This window comes from Micropterus dolomieu, linkage group LG07 (genome assembly GCF_021292245.1).
Source record: "Micropterus dolomieu isolate WLL.071019.BEF.003 ecotype Adirondacks linkage group LG07, ASM2129224v1, whole genome shotgun sequence".
Taxonomy (NCBI): domain Eukaryota; kingdom Metazoa; phylum Chordata; class Actinopteri; order Centrarchiformes; family Centrarchidae; genus Micropterus; species Micropterus dolomieu.
The window spans coordinates 18,622,454-18,641,101 of NC_060156.1; the positions used below are offsets into that span (position 1 = coordinate 18,622,454).

Here is an 18,648-nt window from a genome sequence, read left to right on the forward strand (position 1 = left end):
ACATAGTTGTTTACAGACACGCAAAACTTCCTATTTGACAGGTAGGATGAAAACCATTCTAGAGCAGTACCAGAGATCCCCACCCAGTGCCTCAGTCTGTCTAACATGATGTTGTGATCAATGGTGTCAAAAGCAGCTCTAAGGTCCAGGAGTACAAGGACTGAGCACATACCTTCATCAGCAGACATTAAAAGGTCATTAGTGACTTTAAGCAGGGTAGTCTCAGTGCTGTGGTACTTCCTGAAACCAGACTGAAACTTTTCAAATATTTTGTTATTTTCCAGCACAGTGAGCAGCTGTTTGGACACAATTCTTTCTAGAATCTTTGCAATAAAAGGCAGTTTCGAAATTGGTCTAAAATTATGTGGGAGGGAGGGATTTAAACCAGGTTTCTTTAAAAGTGGGTTCACGCAAGCCGTTTTAAAATAATCAGGGACACAACCAGTAGATAGGGAGCTGTTGAAAACAGAGATCAAATGGGGCCCAACAGAATCTATTATTTTCAGTAAAAATTTTGTAGGTATTACATCAAGTGGGCTGGAGGACACTCTCATTTGTGATACTGTTTTTAAAAGCTCAGACAAGTCGATGGGATAAAACTGCTTAAAACTCTCTTGTTGCTGGTGAGGAACCTCTGAGTAAGAGGCCGCGGGGGTAATAGAGGCTCTGATTGACACCACCTTATTGGTAAAATAAGATAAAAACAATTCACAGTCATCATTACTTCCAGCTGAGGCACAAGGAGGGGTTGGGTTTACCAGCTGATCCACAGTCTTAAATAGAAACCTGGGATTGTGTTTATGTGTAGTAATGAGTTCAGAAAAATAGTGTGTTCTTGCATCCTTAACCATGTTATTGTAGTTAATTAATAAATCCTTCAGACTGAGGAAATGGACTTGGAGACTGGATTTTTTCCATCTGCGCTCTGCTTTCCTGCATTCCCTTCTTAGGCTGCAAATGCTGTCATTTATCCAGGGTTGCTTACTAGCTTTAGACTTAGGCCTAACCTTTAGAGGAGGGAACACATTATCACCACAATTCCACACAAATGTTCACTTCAGCACCTCTGATAAAGTGCATCTCACTAATTTAGAGGTAATGAAGCATGCTGGAGACAGTAAAACAGTAGTGTCTCAGAGTGAGGGGGACAGAGACAGCAGGACACATCGTCAGGTGTCTGTGTCGCGGTCAGGTGTCATTATATTGTCTCACTACTTTGCAGCGACTGTATGTGTTAATACATTAACTAGACACTGACCGACAATATTTATATTTAAATGTACTGATTACAATTTTGCCAAAGACAATTCAAAAGTGGCGGACAAGCCCTGATGGTTTGAGCAATGCGCTCTCTCTCTGTCTCTGCCTCTCTCTCTATACCCCTCACTATCTTTTGTTACAAAAATACCTAATTGAATAATTTTAGGGAGGAAGCCTCTTGCTTAAATAGTCTGTAAAAAGGCCAAATGTCAGGGCAGCAATGACATCCAATAAAACTGTGTTTAAAAAAAAATAACGAATTTATCTTAGGGGTTATGATTTTATTTTATTTTTTATGTTTCTAATTCGTTAATGCTTATTAACCACTCATCTCAGATCCTGGAAGTCACAGTTGGTTCCTTCTGTAAAATTTCTGCCCTGGTTAACTAATTAATGAAGGTTTAATATTTATCTGCGTTTGTCATAGTTAGCTACATAAATATTGCCCATCCACATCTTGTAAACAACTCTGTGGTAAACGGCGGCTTGGTTGTGAAGGGAACAAGTAAAATACGGACATGGTCTTGGTTAGACAGTGTGGTCACAGGTTGATCTGTGTCTCCCGTTTTAAAGAGTGATGGCTGGCTGTATGCTCTAGAAGTTGTTTCATGCCACGCCGAGAATGGAGTGAGAGGTGATGAGAGCGTAGGCTAGTGAGATATCGGTCGGAGTTTGATTTATTTTCTCACATTGCTCTGAGTTCGAATCCCGTGATAAAATTGTTTTTTTTATTTTATTCGTTTTAAAATGCTGAATCGTTTTTCTACATGACATGTGTTTACTGACACAGACTCCAAAGACAAATATGTGTAATTACAACATTTATTAGAGATAATGTTTGACATTCACAGGAAGAGCAACTTGCCCTCTTCCTGTTTTCAACATTTTCCGTAACAACAAGCAACGTTCAAAGCGTGACAAAGTGGTATGTGACATGTTTACACACACGACTCCAAAGACGAATCAGAAAGGTATGTTTTGATTCTTTAATGAACAACTACAGAAAGAGGCATTCGCGGGGACAGCTACGTATTCGCTTCCTGTTTTCAACAGCTGTATCTCCAACCACAGACGCATTCGGCTGACGGCCCCCAGTTAACAGGGCCACTCGTTAAACCAAAACACCGGCTCTTTTCCCTCTCCTGCAGCGCTTCACAGCGCGAACGACAGCGAGCGAGCCCTTCACCAAAATGTCCAATAATTCCACTGATGACGCAAGAAAAGTGGGAATTAAATCCGCTGGAGTTGTTCCTCTGATGTTCTTGAGCTCCTCCCTGGTGGAAAAGCCCCGGGAATCACAGCCGAAAACTGAATTAACACACAAAAACAAAACAAAGCGCACCTAACACCGAGGCAGCTATACTCAGCGCCATCTTGAGTAGATGTCGATATCAGTGTTGCTGTGGTAGTTGGATCAGTGTGCATAGCTACCATTGAAGGCATCAAGGTCCTCTGTAATATTTAAATGTAATATAATATAAATTTGTTATAATGTAATAAATTTTTTTTTTTTGGGGGGGGGGGGTACAGATATGATGAGCACTTTATATTATACAATATGTTAAAAAGGCTACATATTCCATACATTGGGCCTTTTAAGGCCAACAAAAAAATACAATCCAAGGATTTTCAAGCAGAATAATATAACATGTCTGAAGGAACAGAGAAGTCACATCATTTTCAAAATTGTAGTATTCTAATTAACGTATGCAGTCCCTGGGCACATAAGCATAACCTCAGCATTTCCAAAGTCCTGGCTACAGCCCTGCTCAGCAACATCTCCACTACAAAAACACGTGACAACATCGCATCAGTGGTGGCTTTACAAGTATAACTCTGTCCAAGGTAACAAAACTGACCCTATGGTGTTTAGAAAAGCCAGCACATCATTTGAAGATTCAACTGGACAACATGTCATGATGTGACCTCTCACCTGTCACTTCTTCTCCAACACACTTTACAGTGTGTGGCCTTAAAACTTCCATCAGGTGCAGCCTGAACCATGTGGTTAGATAGTTGGTGAGTTTGACAGTAACTGGGACCTTCGCCACAGTGATGCCTGCTCTGAGATACCTTCTGTCTTACCCCTAACCCCCTGACACATCTACAGAAGGACATTCACTTGTTAATCTCAGCTGCGGCCGCAGAAACATTTTGCCTGTACAGTTTACACATGACCACACACTGATGCTTACAGAGAAAAAGTAATAAATAACTGACATTGCAGTATTTCAATGTAATTGAATATATATATACAAAATTTGGATCCTATTGGCATTTTGTCACGTATTTTTATATTACGTCAACACATACTCATATGAAGAGCCTTGAGATCCAAAAAACATGACAGAAAGCAACAGCAACAAATTCATATTTGCCTAGTGTTTAGAATGCAGCACAAGCAGGTCAGGCTCAGCCAGATGCTCATGAATACAGTTGTAACTTGGAGACCTGCATGGGAAGTTATGTGTGGTGAAGTTTTGGAAAGCTCAAGGTCATTTCCTGTTTATTTGCTCTTGGTCACATACTTGCTGTCAAGCCACTGACTACCTTGCTGACCCCCTGTTCTTGCTGTGGCATCTCAACATGACAGTTACTGTATTTCATTTTATATTCATTTGAATCATCATTTTTGTTTCTCTACCCTCATTAAAATTCATTAAAATTGAGAGGACTATTGTAGTTCACTTAAATACTTTATTCTCTCTGGATTGTTGTTTGGATTAGGCAGGTAAAAATATATTTATTTAACGGTATGAACAGCTAAAAACAATCTGAAGTTGCCTCCACAGTACTGCAACAACTGCAAAATATTAGCCAATTAAGATAAGATAAGATAAAGGCAGGCAATCGCAGTGCTGCTCAAGCTGGCAAAAACAAATTAACAAAAACTGAAGTGATCTTCAATGGGTAAAACAAAAGAAAAGAATTCAAGAGTCACTGTACAGGTCTTAGGTAAAAAAAGAGAATATGTACTTTTATCACAGCAGAAAGTCATAGCTAGAGAATAGGTAGGAAATATATTCTTCAAACCCATAATTAGTCTGTGTCTGTTCCCATTTGTTTTATCCTCCCTCTTTTTCTCGATGTTCAGCAGCAAAAAAAAACACTCAGTAAAAAGATGGGAATGGCAACCAAAAACACCTTCTTGTGATCATTAAAATGAGAAAGTGGAGGAACAGCTGCTTACAACAATGTAAACACATTAACACCAATGCTCCACCAAGTGCAATCACAGAAGCCCGGAGAAACAGCTGTCCGCCTTTAATTACAATGACGTTCATCTTCTCTTTCACTCTTTTTCAACATTCTCACAACTTTCGTCCATCATATTTTGCAATAGTATTACTTAAACTTTAATATAACACTTTCATCCTCCAGGAAGGATTTTCACATAATGTAATACAGAAGCAATCGGCTCAGCGTAGGTCAGCTCAGACAATTTGTTCAGAAATAATGTTGGTAGAGGTTAAAAGAACTGTTTGAGATTTGGGGATATACACTCATTATCTTTCTTGCCAAGAGTTAGATGAGATGGTTGATACCACTCTCAGAGCTTTCCATTACATTTGAAGCTACAGACAGGTATTATCCACCTAGGGGAGACTCGAAATCGCATTAATTTACACATTTTAATCTGTACACAAAAAGTGTTAAACAACCAGTTGTTAAGGGGGATTAAGTGAGCGACCTTTTCTTGGCCGAGCGCAGTGATTTCCTGTCATCAGGCAAACTAGCTGCTGAGTATAGCTTCATATTTAACAGGCACGTGAATCGAGTGGCATCAAGCTAAATTTTAATAACTTATTTAAAAAAGGTATATTTCCTATATTTCATTTCCCATCAGCAAATGCAAAATTCCAACAACCTCTCCCTCAAAGATCCCGTCATTTCCATCTTATCTTTAATGACGTCTTCTTTAGTGAACCCTTGTGTGCAGTTTAGCCTATTAAAGTACACAACATACAGGCTGGCTGATTAACACAGGAAAAGCAGATTTTAAAGTTTCACAAGTTCCCCTGGGGTCTAGAGAAAAGAATTATGCTTTTGTACAGCATATTGTTCCTAGTGAAAATGCAGCCAAAAGATGAACAGAGGGAATGACAAATGAGAAAGAGGCCGGTGTTTTACAGGAATTATGCTTAATTACATACAAAGCTGCCATTTAGAGCCCATTGTCCTGCCTGGATGTTGGCAGACCTCAGCACAATGTGTTGACTGCATCCTTCCTTTCTCTTTCTTGATTTGTTTTTCTTCCCCCTTTTTGAGGGTTACACAGCATAACCATTCTGAACTCTTTATAATTTCCCCAGTAATCAGTCTGTTCTTTTTTTGTGGCAAAGCTTTAATCAAACATCTCATAGCCTGTACCAGCCAGAAATGTGTTATTCTGACAGAAACACAAAAAAGCATGCAATTACTCCCAGAGGACCTGTCCCTCCTCTCCGCTACAGCTGCAGAAAAGAGGGCACTATTCCAAACATGTCCTCCTCCTTCCTTTATTCTGTATGTTACCATAATGACAGAGGATGTAAAGACGTGTTTTGTAATGTACACTATGTAGAAACGCTTTGTTCTTCTATAGAAACATCACCTAATGATAAATAATGAGGTTTTATCTGACAATTAGAGCCGAGCATGAAATGTGCAGCGAACCCTATTGAAATGCAATCTTCTCCTGTATGAATGGCATTTTTGACAGCCTAAAGGTTCCCAAAAACTCACACATGGTCGTGGCGAAATAGCTTGCTAGTGCCCCCTACAGAGCAGCCCACACAGCACGTTACACCTACATGTACGAAAGAATTTGTGGCAGATGTATCATGTCCAGACGTACAAAAAAGCCTCTTGGAGTGATTCTCTTAATCCAACAGGAAGTCGGCCATTTTTAATTTAATGGTAATTTTTTGCAATTTACAATCTCTGTACTTTAACAAAATCCTCATACAGAATTAATTGGGTGGACTTCAAAATTTCGCAGTGCAATTTGAAGACATTCACAATTAAAAATTGGGCTAAATGTGAATTATCGCTGAAGAATAAATCTATGTTTCGCCACGAAAAAGGGAGTAGTTGTAACTGTTGTAGTGTTCATGGTCAAATCTGTACAAAACTTTACACACTTGAGTCCCGCCAAGAAGCCATTTACATTCCAATATTCAGTCATAGTCTTAGTGCCACCCACTAGCAACAGGAAATGAAAAGTTTTATGCTGTGATGTACTACTCCTAGAAGGTTGATCAGATCCACTTCAAAACTGCCTCGGATATTGATAATGCTATATTGTGAAGCTTGTAAGTTTTCATTAAAGACTGTGTGTGTGGCGTGGCGTTGAAGTGAACATGAAGTTACTACTGCTTGCTACTGGCAACAATAAGTGAGCCTTCAATGAAGCAGCCCCTGCCCTAGATCATACCTATCCATCCATCCATCCATCGTCAACCGCCTATCCTGCGTACAGGGTCGCGGGACATTATACCTAGATGTACGAAAATTTTGTGGCACATGTATCATCCCAAGACACACAAAAAAGCCACTTGGAGCGAGGGCTTGGAGCCGTATTCTAAAACCAACAGGAAGACAACTATATGCCAATATTCAGTCATAGTCTTAGTGCCACCTACTGGCAACAGGTAATGACATTTTTTTTGCTGTGATGTAAATACACCGACTTCAAATTTGGTCAGAAAAGCCTTCAGACTGTGACGATGCTAGATTGTGTAGCTTGATGTACTGGAAAATGATGTACATAATAATACACATAGGGCGCTACATAGGCGACACAGTTGACCTCCTTTATGCAATGTCTAAAACACATGACAATTCAGAGCACCCTGAAGTGCATGAGGGTGCAAGGGCCCTTTAATCGCTGCTTGCAGATTTAATTGCATATGTCATTTGTAAAAAGGTTAAAATGTGAGGTTTATGCCCTAAATATAACTTACAGAGATCCTTTATTTGGCATCTAATTAGGTGTCAGAGAGAACAAAAGTAACTGAAGCAAAAGGATGTGCCATTATTAAGTGGTGGAGATCAGAGGTTATATACATGCAAAACTAAAATGATTACCTCAACCTAACCTAGTCTTGTTTAAGACTACTGATTCACTATATAACTGTTACTACCTACAGTAACTATAACATAACATGGAACAAGTCAATCATTTCAAGGAAACTGTATTAGCAAAAAAGGAAAATCATAGAATGTGTCCTATTTGATGATACTGCATCAAAATGGTCTTTAAAACATGTCCTCATTACTTTCAACATCAAATATACAGTGGGGAAACACAGTGGGGCAGTGAAACAACAAAGAAGATGGAGAGATCCTTGCTTGCGGTCTTGGCTAAAACAAAATCACACATAGAGCAGAAGACAGACTTATATAGAGGCAGGCACTGAATTTATAGTTTCTCAGTGCCTGAGAGGCAGCACTGTCATTGTTTGCCTATTTGTTGGTTATTTTACTGTGACTATATGTTTATCTTTTGCTTTTTGTGTGTGAGCTATTGTTGATTTGTGAGCCAAAGCCTCTGTAAATCTTTTGACTTTTTGCAGTTATGTGGCTGTACCTGTACAGATCAGACACAGATTATCTTTATTAACCAGTCGAAAAACTGGTTAACAGTATAAGTGTTTTGGACATGTTTTGTTACAGCGTATTTAGAAAGAATGTTGCCTATGCACACAGTTTTCTTTTTGCTATTAAAATGAGTTGAGTTTTATCCAAACAACCATGACACAACGTGGACCCTACAAGCCCAATTTGGAGTTATCTTGCTTGTTCATCTCATGATGAAGACAAACAGAGAAGTGCAGCTTTAGTAGCACTGTATGTGTGTGAGTCAGAGCCATATTCTGGTTTTAGTTGAAGAGTTTTGTTTAATTTTTATTGGTCAAATGTTTATTAAAGTTTAGCTGGTAATTATTTGAAAGAGATCTTAGACTTTATTACTTTAGTAATAAAGTCTAAGATCTCTTTATTTAATTTACTTTTAGTAATGACTTTAATGTCATTACTGTAAAAGTCTCAAATGTAAAAAAAAAAATTAGTAAGAAAGATTTAAAACATGAAGACAGTGAGAGAGTTAAAAAGAGAAGAATTTGTACTCATGAGACACTCTATTGAATGTATTACAAGTGGTGGAAGGTGAGAGTTACTCAAGTAGCCTATACTGTACTTAAGTACAAATCTGAAGAACTTGTACTTTACCTCCACTACTACTCCACTACATTTCAAAAGCAAATATTATACTTTTTACTCAGTTGCATTTATTTTACCACTTTAGTTACTAGTTACTTTCCAGATTCATTATTATTATATGCATTATATAAAGTGATATATATATAAAATTATAAAATTGTTCCCACATTTACCAGCTGCAATATTAAATCAATGTTTACACATTGATGCACCAATATTATAATTTAGGGATGCACTGAAATGAAAATTCTTGGCTGAAGCCGAAGCCGAATAAAATGAAAGAATTTGGCGAATACCAAACAATGAAAAAGTACATTCCCATTGTTGCCTTTTTTTTTTTTTTTTTTACCATTGCATAAATTAAGTAGTCAAAATGTGCTTTTTACTCAGTGTTTCACACAGGACTTGGAGAGACTATGGTGGGTGGGTCCGAGGCCCAAGAGGGTAAGGTAAGGTAAATTACATGTGTCCATTTAATTTTAATGTGCACATGTAATATGTTTTATACTTGCTGTGAATATAATCCAATTAATTTTATTTCCATTCTGTAGAGACACATTATTTTGAAAATCGGATGTTGTCACATGCCTATCCTCGCACTAAATCATAGACTGTATAAATTCATCAAGTTCGACCGACTTCCGACCCAATTTGATAAATTATGTTATATGTGGTTCTCGTATCACGTAACATGAAGACTTCACAGCCTCTCTTCAGGTAGGACTCTCATACTGCAACACTTCTGTCTTTGTAAAGAAAGAAAATGACAGGATAAAGTGGCTTACCTGCCTGCCAACTCGCTCTGGTCCGTTTCAGTGGATTTACCATAAAGGAATGAATACATGTGCACTCCAAATTTAGGTGCGGCAAGCTTAATCGCCTTCTCACAAACAAGTGACAGAAACACTCAAAGCGGTTCGAACCGTTTGTTACCTTTTCGTTTTAGTCTGGACGGGAGGTGCAAACGTTGCAAAAGGTCTCCGTTTTAAAACGAAAACGCAGTAGTGCTATGCTAATACTGTTGTACACTCACTTTGAGCTTTACTTAAGTATTTTGCTCTGTCGTATTGCTACTTTTACTTATGTAACGTTAAATGTCCTGAGTAGTTCTTCCACCACTGGACATTTCAATGCGCGCTCCTCAGGCCAAACAATATACAGTAAAAGTTTTCCATGGCCCAAGTTAAGCCACACACATCTACCATAACTAGTGTTTACATTATGATGTGGGGAGAGCAGAGTCTTACGGTTTCGTCTACATGGTGTTGTTTGAAGCCCTACACCGTATGTTTTAAACGTGCTGCTTTTGAACACACCCCTCGCATGCTCTCAGCGGTAGATTTGGATTGGACAGACTATACAGTTGAGGAAAATGGGAGACGACTTGGGTGACGAGTGGTGGACGCACGAGGGTAATTCAGGTAACTTATCTTGCTTAACTCTAATGTCTTTCGGTGTTTGTGAGGCTCTTGGTTTAAGGTGTATCCTGATAAGCGAACTCTTAACGTGAGATTGTGGCTGTCACAAAACATGCTGGTTATAGCTAACTGTAAGCTAACTTAACGTTAGCTAGCCAGCAACGGCCAGTTTGTTGCTGTAATTAACTTCAGCTAAATCCTATGAACTGTCAACGCCAGTCGCCATAGCGAGAAGTGTAAAACAGCAAGTACCTGTGGGGTATTGTATAGCTTATCTCTGATTTGTTAGGTCAGGGAAAGTAAGCGTTGGTAGCATGATTTGTTTAAGGTGTGTAAACACGTGTGTGTGGGTCAACACAGAAAATAATTACGGTAACCTTTATTCTTTATTTGCTCTAACGTTATCTACCATGCCCTGTAACGTTACCTTCCCATGAACCTCGGTTAGCTCTCTAATACGCACAACTTTCTGCACTCATTCTGCTGTGCCCATCGTCACCCCCACACATCAACAGAGGAAGTGCCCCACGGCAATTCCTTGCATAGCTTTTTGCACACTGCATACCAATAGAGGGCAGTCATGGACTTTAAGTATTAACGATCTGATTGCATTGGACATCTAACGTTAAAAGTGTTGCTGCGTTGCCGAGCACAGTAAGATAAAGTGTATTTTCAGGAGGTATTAAAATGAAACATTTATATTTAGTTTATCCAGTACAACAGACATTTTATGTTATCCTGTCTATCTCTAAGGTAATTTACATACACAACCCCCCGTGCACAAACAGTACATGCTAAGCTTAGTATTTGTGCATGTTAATACAAATTCAAACTTTCTGGTAAATAGAATATGATTAACAGAAATTGTTTAGCCTTACATATAATGATATCAAAGCCTCTGCACATTTTCTCAATTACAACTTCTCAGTTTTAATGATATTAAGATAAAATATTATTTGTACTGTGGATGACAAGTCCCCATATTAAGAGCAGGTTCTCTTTATGGGTGAGCAGCTGCATTAAAAGTGACAGATTTATTATTGAGGTGTAGCATCACTTTCTTTTAATACAATAGGCCAACTTATTTGTAACGCATGTCATTTAATGTTGTGGAATCATTATGTACTTTTACTACAGTTGTTACATTTCTGAATCAATTGTTTTGACCTCTGCATAACAAATGATGAATGACTGATCAGTTATTATTGCTTGTTCATATTTTTGTTGCACTATGATACTAATGACACTCCTTGACATCTGCATTAGAATGATAATTCTTCAATATACTTTGCACATTTGTAATATGACAGTTATTATTTTGTAACATGGGGCTGCAGTGCTAAACATGTTGCAGACGCAGGCCTGTTGGGCATTTTCAGGTCAGGGTTTTCAGTATATGTATGTAGTGAGGGAGTTTTCCATTTTTCTGTCCTGCATTGAGAGATCTGTTGCTTCTTCTATTAGTTAATCCTTTGGTCCTGGGAATCCTTGTTGGACCAGGCTTCTTCAGTGTCCCCAGAGGAATCTCATAAGAGAAAAGAGGCATAACTGTCTCTTAGATGTTCACCCCTGCAGATTTATTTACTTTTTTCTGAGGAATTTGTTGTTTGTGTAAAGAAGTTGAGGTTTTGCACTTTTGAAATTAGAGCATATGACTTTTACCACCAGCCTGGTGCAGGTGCTTTAGCTTCACAATGGTGTAGTGAGCTGTGATCACAAGCATTTCCACCCAGTGAATGTTTTTTCTAAATGTAACTTATTTCTTGGGGTTTGGCCCATTTAATCATATAAAAGCATCCATACCCACATGTTTCACCACGCAGAAGAAAATTTGCACAACTCCTTGTTTTTCTCCTTTACACTGATTGACATCCCATCCTCGCTTGCATTTGTATCACTGAGATGCTTGACAAAAAAGGCTGTGAGGCTGACTGAAAATTGACAAGACAGAAAAGGAGAGTTGAAGTCTGATAGATGGAGCATGGTACTTACTTTGAAGTCTTAAGACTAAAGAGGAGATTTGTGAGAAGCAGTATGACTTTAATGGTGACGTGTCCTGTGACTAAACGCTCACACTAATGACAAAGATTCTCATGAGGCCTCTGTCACGCTACAGTCTGCCCCAAACTGTCATCAGATGCCTCATCTGGTTCTCCACAATATGTTACCATATATTTTTAGTTTTCTAGAAATGTGATGTGTTGCTTGTTGTGTTGACTTGAATGCTGTGATGAAGGTTATAGGGTTTATATACTAGTCTCAAATGTATTGAAAGGAATTGGCTGACCTAAATACAGATAATAGTCAAGTCAGTTTATTTATAAGGCATATTTATATCAAATAAAAACACAGACACCAGAGGATTTAATTCAATATTAAAAGAGTGTAGCATAAATTATTTTTGGTTATTAATAATTTGGTTCCTGTTGTTTAACTTTTTTTCAGAAGGCTCCCCCATCTTGGGAAACTCATCCCTTTTACCTCATGTGTGAGGGCTAGTTTGGAAGTTGGATACAGTAAGAAAATATTACTGAATGTGTCCAAAATAAATCTTCTATACTTCTTCTCATTAGTGGGCCTGCAGTGATGGACACTTATATTCTTGTTAAAATAAAGATTTGTTACATATTTCTAATTTCCATTATATTTAGCAACTGTATTGTTCTTACCTTTTTAATTTTCTGGAAAGGTATTTTCCCCACATGCCTTACAGAGCAGTTGAAGGTTAAACAGCTATTTTTCAGCAACACAGGCGTTAAAAGAAAATGTTTTATTTTATTGTGTGTTTTGTAATGGATGATCATTTAAGTGAACCTCTGACCACTGACAAGTTTTGAGTCTGGTCCTTTTATGTTTTCATATGCATTTCACAAACAGGACAGTCTGAGAAAGAATACAGGAAATCTTCACAAAGTTAGCAAATCAGCACAACCATTTATGAGTTTTTGTAAAATGATGCTGGCAGAAACTTTGAATCTATGCATTTGGAGGTTTAGTCGGCAGGACATATGTGCTCAATGCTTAGCCTGCTGTGGCAGCATAAGTGGCTAATAAAACAAATGAATAAATCACTGAGGAAAAGCACAGTAATTGTGTTTTAAAAGTTGGAAAGGGATTTAATCGTATATCAGATGTCAATTTCAAACCTGTTAAAGTACTTACAATTTAAGTTTATAATTTTTTACTAAAAATAGAAGAGACTTTTTCTAGTTCATCCAGCGTAAAACCTGAACAGCCGCACCCCCCACTAGGTGTTAAGAGTTTTATTGTGTCAGAAAAACATGAGCAGAGTTTTCCAGCATATTTGAACTAGGTTTCACACTTTCTCTCTCTCTCACACACACACACACACACTTTCCTATAGATAGTCGGTGACTTTTGAATCAAACTCAGCAGAGATAAACATTTTCAATCCCAGTAATTCTTAGTTTTCTCTCTTCACGTCATTTTAAGTATATGGCTAATTAACAGATACAAGTTCACCAATACTTTTTTGGAAGAGTTTGATGTGTGCAGTGTGGAGTTGGCCCTGCAGGGGCAAACACATCAAACCAGGGTTCTACCATTTTCTGTCTTTTCTTATTCCAACTGTGCATAAATAAATACAACACACCACGTTTAATGAACAGAAAGAACATGAGACAGAGACAGAAAATTGGAAAAGGCACATCACACATTTGTTTGAGATGATTTCTCATTTAGCTCTGATACATGCATTAGACACACTTGCCATACAGTCAAGAGAGGGTTGTTAAAGTCAGGAAGTGTGGGGTCACACATCAAGTAGGCTTTACAAAGGCTCTAGGACTAATACCTCATTTATTTGATGATTGTTAAAAGATACAACACACTCTGGGGTCTAATTAGAAGAAGTGCATTGTTTGGGTTGTCTAGTCTGGGAAAGTGACTAAGAACATAATACTGTTTGTTCAGAATATATACATTTTCACCTAATCAGAAAGGCCACTTACTGTAATATTTGAGGAATGTGAAGCTGCAGAGGTAGTGGGGGATATAGTGATGCTACTTGTAATCTTGCCAACACCTTTGACATGACAGCCATTGGCGAGCACTTGAGTCCGTTGCTCATGTCGGAGATAATATGGCCCAACAGGCTGCTGGATGCTGTGGGTCATACTGCTCAGAGGCTGGATATATGGGTTCCCCAGGTGGATATGGATCTTGCTGTCCTCTGTGGTGACGATACCGGGATTCGTGTCAGTGCTGTTGGACTTCTGATCTTGCCAGCTGCTCCGCCGCTCCAGAGTCTTGCAGAAGACAGTCGGATTTGCAACCTCTGTGGCCTCTGGAGAACAGGTCCTGACTGTTAGGATCTGAATGGGGGAGTTGTTGTGGTCGGGCGTCACAGAGCGTGATGAATTTGGACTTAACACCCGAGAGATGGGTATTCCGTTAAGTGGGGAGACTGTGCGTTCAGGGCTTGAAGGTGGGGTTTTGGTATTAACTGCAGACAGAGCTGAGTTCTGGATGATGGTTATTCTCTGCTTAGGTGAGGCGCCGCTTGTTGGAATGACAGCTGTGCTGGTGTAGGATGTAGCAGTGTCTCCCGTGGGGCTGCTAATTTCAAGTGTGGCTGTGTTGAGTACATGATGTGGCGTTACTTTGATGTGCAAGGGCTGCCCGGGTGTGTGTGTTAACATCATCACCTCTCCATTTACTGCTTGGTGCATATCTATGCCATTGGGTGAATGACTGCTATACTGGGTTATGTTGTTATTCGCACTGTTCAGGCTGTTAAGGTTGTTGACTAGGGAGCTTCTTCTGTTTATGACTTCTGCATTGTGGTTTGGGTCCTCATTTTCTTCAGCTAGTTTCTTGCTGTGCTCACTGTAGTCAGGAGGCAAGCTGTCTGCTGGCTCAGTTTGAACCTCTTTGGTTGTCTGATGAGGGTCTGAAAACTGTTGTCTGTTTGCACCAGGTGTAAGATTCTTGATTTTTCTATACCTGTCAAGCTCACTACACAGTTCCTTCATCTCTTCGGCCAGCTCTCTGTTCCTGGCTTCCTGCTGGGTCAGTTTTCTCTGCAGCGTGGAGTGATCTGTCTGAACTCTGCTGATGGACTCTTCGGTTCCCATCAGCTTCTGGAGTTTCTCTTTCAAGCTATCCACCTCTCTGCCTAATAGTCTGGACTTAACCTGCTCTTTCTGAAGACGGCAAAGGAGAAGGTGTTCCTGGTTGACCTCCTGCTTTTCTGCATGCTCATACCTGGAAAGCTCCCTCTTTGCCATTTCCAGCTCCTCTGTTAGAGCCAGGGACCTCTTTCGTTCCTCCCTGAACCTCTTTTGTAGGGACTCAAAGTCCTCTTCCACCTTCATCAGTTCTTCCTCCAACACCTCCTTGTCCCCTAGTCTCTTTCGCAACCTATCTAGTTCCTGGGTAAGTTCTTTGACTTTGTTGTCCTCTGTTTGGCAGCAATGGTTAGTGTTGTTTGGAATAGAGCTGTGTCTTTCTTTCATGTTTTCCGAGACCTGTAACATCTTCTTCATTATGGTTACTTTACTCTGTAGCTCTCTGTTCCTCTCCTCTTCTGTTTTAAGTCTGCCTTGGAGCTCATCTTTTTGCTTTTCTATACCCTTAATCCGTTCCTCTAAATCTGCCTTAGACCTCAGTGCCTGCTGCCTCTCCTCTCTCAGTCTTTCTGTCATTGTTGCCAAATTGCTCTGCTCATTTCTTTTGCCCTCCTTCCTGTTGAGTTTTTCTTCAGCCTGTCGCAGCCTCTCCGCTGTGGTCTTTCTGTCCTCCACCAGAGCTACAGTCAGGGACCTGAGCTTGGCCAAGTCCTGTTTAATCACTCCTTCACTCTTTTCCAGTTGGCCTTCAACAGCCTCTAGCTCTCTCACCCTACCTTTCAATGTGTGGAGCTCATCAGAAAGCATCCTGCTAACCTCTCTCTCTTGTTCCAAGCTGCCCTTCAGATTACTGCAATCCTGTTTACTCTTACCTAAAGCCTCCTCTAGCCTGTCCAATTCACTGATTCTACCATTGAGTTTATCCACCTCAATTTTTAAGCTACGGCAGTGGCTACACTCCCTCGCTAGTCTGCGGTCCAGTTCTCGACACTGGTCCCACATGCGTATCAGCTCCTCGTCCTTTCCCTCCATTTCCACGACCCTTCTCCTCAGTATCTCAACCTCTGACAGCAGACTTGGGGCTGTCATCGTGCTCTGGCTTTGGTTGAAAATGGAAACTTGGCTATGGTGCTCCACCTCCAGATGCAGGGATTTCAGCTCTGCCTTACTGGGGTAAGAAACACTGACCTCCCGCTTGATGTGGTCAGTGATGGCGGTCAGTTCTTTGACACGACGCCTCTGTTCCTCCAGCAGTTTGCTCAGACAGTGTTGCTCCTTCACGACCAGCAGTGCAAAAGCCTTCAGCTTGGTGAGCTCGTCCTTTAACGTTGAGGCTTCTCTTTCACTATTTTTCTCCTTTATTTCCTGGTATTCTCTTTCCTTTACAATCAGGAGCTTGAGTCTGCAAAAAACAAATGACGATGACGTCAAACAGAATGCTGTGTAACTGAGTCTTATTTCACCCTCCAAGAACACTTTGTAGTGTTTATACTTAACCTCTTGGCCACAACTTTTAAACAAAAATTATGTACTATATTGTGTATTACCAGCATAAACATTTACTTTTAAATTTTCAGAAGAAATTGAATCACAATTTCCTCCATTCTCAAACTACAGAAGCTAGTAATACCTTCCTTTTCTCTTTTGTACATACCAGTATATCTGTGTCTCATTTATGTGTGTGCCTACCTGTAAACCCTATTTAAATATGCCCATGTAACTTGTTTTGCACTTCTCTCCAGGCAGCATGCACTCTGTGGGCTATTTTGACTATTACGGCAGATGGTCCCTTGGCAGGGAGTGTTTGTTAATTAAGAAGTTCCTCTACCCTTGAGTACCCTCAACGCTGCACCCAATCACCCTCCTTCTGTGCACCTCGAACGCTACCCCATTTCCAGCTAGGAGAGGCAGAAATTCCCCCCCTGTTCCACATGTAATTACAGACTGGCTACATTTACCAACTGCTGTCACTCCTCACATTCCCCCAGATGCATACCAGCAATGTAGTAATGCATTTAATACACACTGTGCATTTTTGTCATGTGTTATTGCAAGTGAGGCACACTTTAAAAGTGATCTTTCACCAGTCTGTTTTACCTATTTAGAATCAATCTCCTCATAAGTGTGTTGACTGTTACTAGTGTTGCGTACTGCATTTGTCCAGAGTGCTGACATTTAGGTGTACTTGCAATGATGTTTAAAGTCTACATACCATGTTTGTCATTTCACTTTATATAGATATGTCCATGTTGAAAATGTTCTCAATGCCTTTTTTTCCCCCCTCGTACATTTAATAAGTAGCACGTGAAAACGGAGAGTTGCTAGAGTTCAAGAGAACAGATCTAGAAATTGAACATTTAGAACATATGTACTTTTTCTGTTAACATACATCTGATCTAAAGCTATAATATGTGTAGGTGATGGTATATTACTCTAATACATAGAGTAATAGGTACACTACCTAATATATTGTTTATTGTCTTGTAAGTAATGTTTTTAAAGCAACAAATTGGAAAAAAAAAAACAAAAACAAAGTAGGTTTTAAGTGTTAAAGCTTCAGTGAGACTGAATTTACTGTCTTTAAAAATAAACCTTTTTTGAAATGCACTTTTGTAATTTGAGATCAGCTCGGCATTATAAGATGTTCTTTCTATCGAATCTGTGTGGAACTGGCCAATATTCACTTTGCCCATAAGTTATCTTGCAGTGAAAAGGCAAGTTTTTAAGTGACACACGTTTCTAAATGCACACTATATCTTTCCGCAAGTCTTTTGACGGTTCCTACCTGTGCTTTGCTGTTGGCCTCTGTCCTTTTAAAATCCTCAGAGGATAAATGGTCTCTACTCTTTCACCTACCCAGAGATCCCAGTGATGTGGACATTCCATCCGGAAAACCAAACATTATGAGAAGTGCTCTGCTCACTGAGTCTCACTCGCAGTCAGTGGCGCCCATTACATCATCAGCAAGTCCTTATATGGGATAGTACAGGCTCTACTGCTGCGTGCGTGTGTGTGTGTGTGTGTGTGTGTGTGTGTGTGTGTGTGTGTGTGTGTGTGTGTTTACTGGAGTTGAGCCCATTCCAGATGAGGTCATTGTGTAACCATGCCAAAGAGGCTAATGGGAAGGACAGAGTGTGTGCGAGTGTGTGTGCGCGCAAAGAGAACTAGATCTCCAATCAAAATTCAAATTAGAAAGACTAACACTTGCAGGATTAGCCTTAGCAGACATGTTAACCATGCTACATACGTGCTATGCCTTACTTGGCATCTCCAAAGAACTGTAGGTAAGCTAGAAGTATGCATACTGTGTTTGTGTGTGTGTGTGTGTGTGTGTGTGTGTGCGCGCGCGCGCTGATCTCATATGTTTTAAGAAAAGAGACATGTTTTGTGAGTTGTAACTGTTTTGCCTGGGGCCTGATAACCTGACTGCGAGATGACGTCAGTTCATCGGCTCTCAATTGCATCCATATGTCTCTCTTTCTCTCTCTCTCTCTCATCCTCACACTGCTTCTCTCTCTTTCTCTTTCTGTCTGTCATTTTGTTCCTCACCCTACATGCTTGCTTTTAGGTACGAATTGCAAATTGTTTTGTAACTGCAAGTTTTACCTTTCTCTTGCCATCATTAATTTCTTCCCATCTCTGTATTCTCTATGGTATTAAGACAAATCTATGTGCTC

The 18,648-nt window shown here is 39.7% G+C and overlaps 2 protein-coding genes across 7 annotated transcripts in view; one reads left to right on the plus strand and one right to left on the minus strand.

The window, feature by feature from the left end:
* Nucleotides 1–9,139: 9,139 nt before the first annotated feature.
* The window catches only part of cmss1 (cms1 ribosomal small subunit homolog), a 30,819-nt gene continuing 21,310 nt past the window's right edge, over nucleotides 9,140–18,648 (plus strand). For 4 of the 6 annotated variants that reach the window (XM_046054679.1, XM_046054680.1, XM_046054681.1 and 1 more), the window contains exons 1-2: nucleotides 9,140–9,180; nucleotides 12,327–12,397. In XM_046054679.1, coding sequence (XP_045910635.1) covers nucleotides 9,155–9,180; nucleotides 12,327–12,397 — 97 coding nt within the window. In that variant the 5' untranslated portion in view covers nucleotides 9,140–9,154. Of the gene's footprint in view, nucleotides 9,181–9,486; nucleotides 9,885–10,180; nucleotides 10,254–12,326; nucleotides 12,398–18,648 lie in introns of those variants that run through there. The other 2 variants (XM_046054684.1, XM_046054683.1) reach the window with 2 other exon arrangements.
* Nucleotides 13,481–17,843, minus strand: LOC123974186 (filamin A-interacting protein 1-like). Its single transcript, XM_046054678.1, has 2 exons — nucleotides 17,757–17,843; nucleotides 13,481–16,373 (listed from the first exon to the last, which is right to left on the minus strand). The coding sequence occupies exon 2, from the start codon at nucleotides 16,058–16,060 to the stop codon at nucleotides 13,832–13,834; it is 2,229 nt and encodes a 742-aa protein (XP_045910634.1). The 5' UTR covers nucleotides 16,061–16,373; nucleotides 17,757–17,843; the 3' UTR covers nucleotides 13,481–13,831.

Coding starts and splice junctions, on each gene's coding strand:
- LOC123974186 (XM_046054678.1), bottom strand. CDS start 16,060: ATGACAGCCCCAAGTCTGCTGTCAGAGGTTGAGATACTGAGGAGAAGG.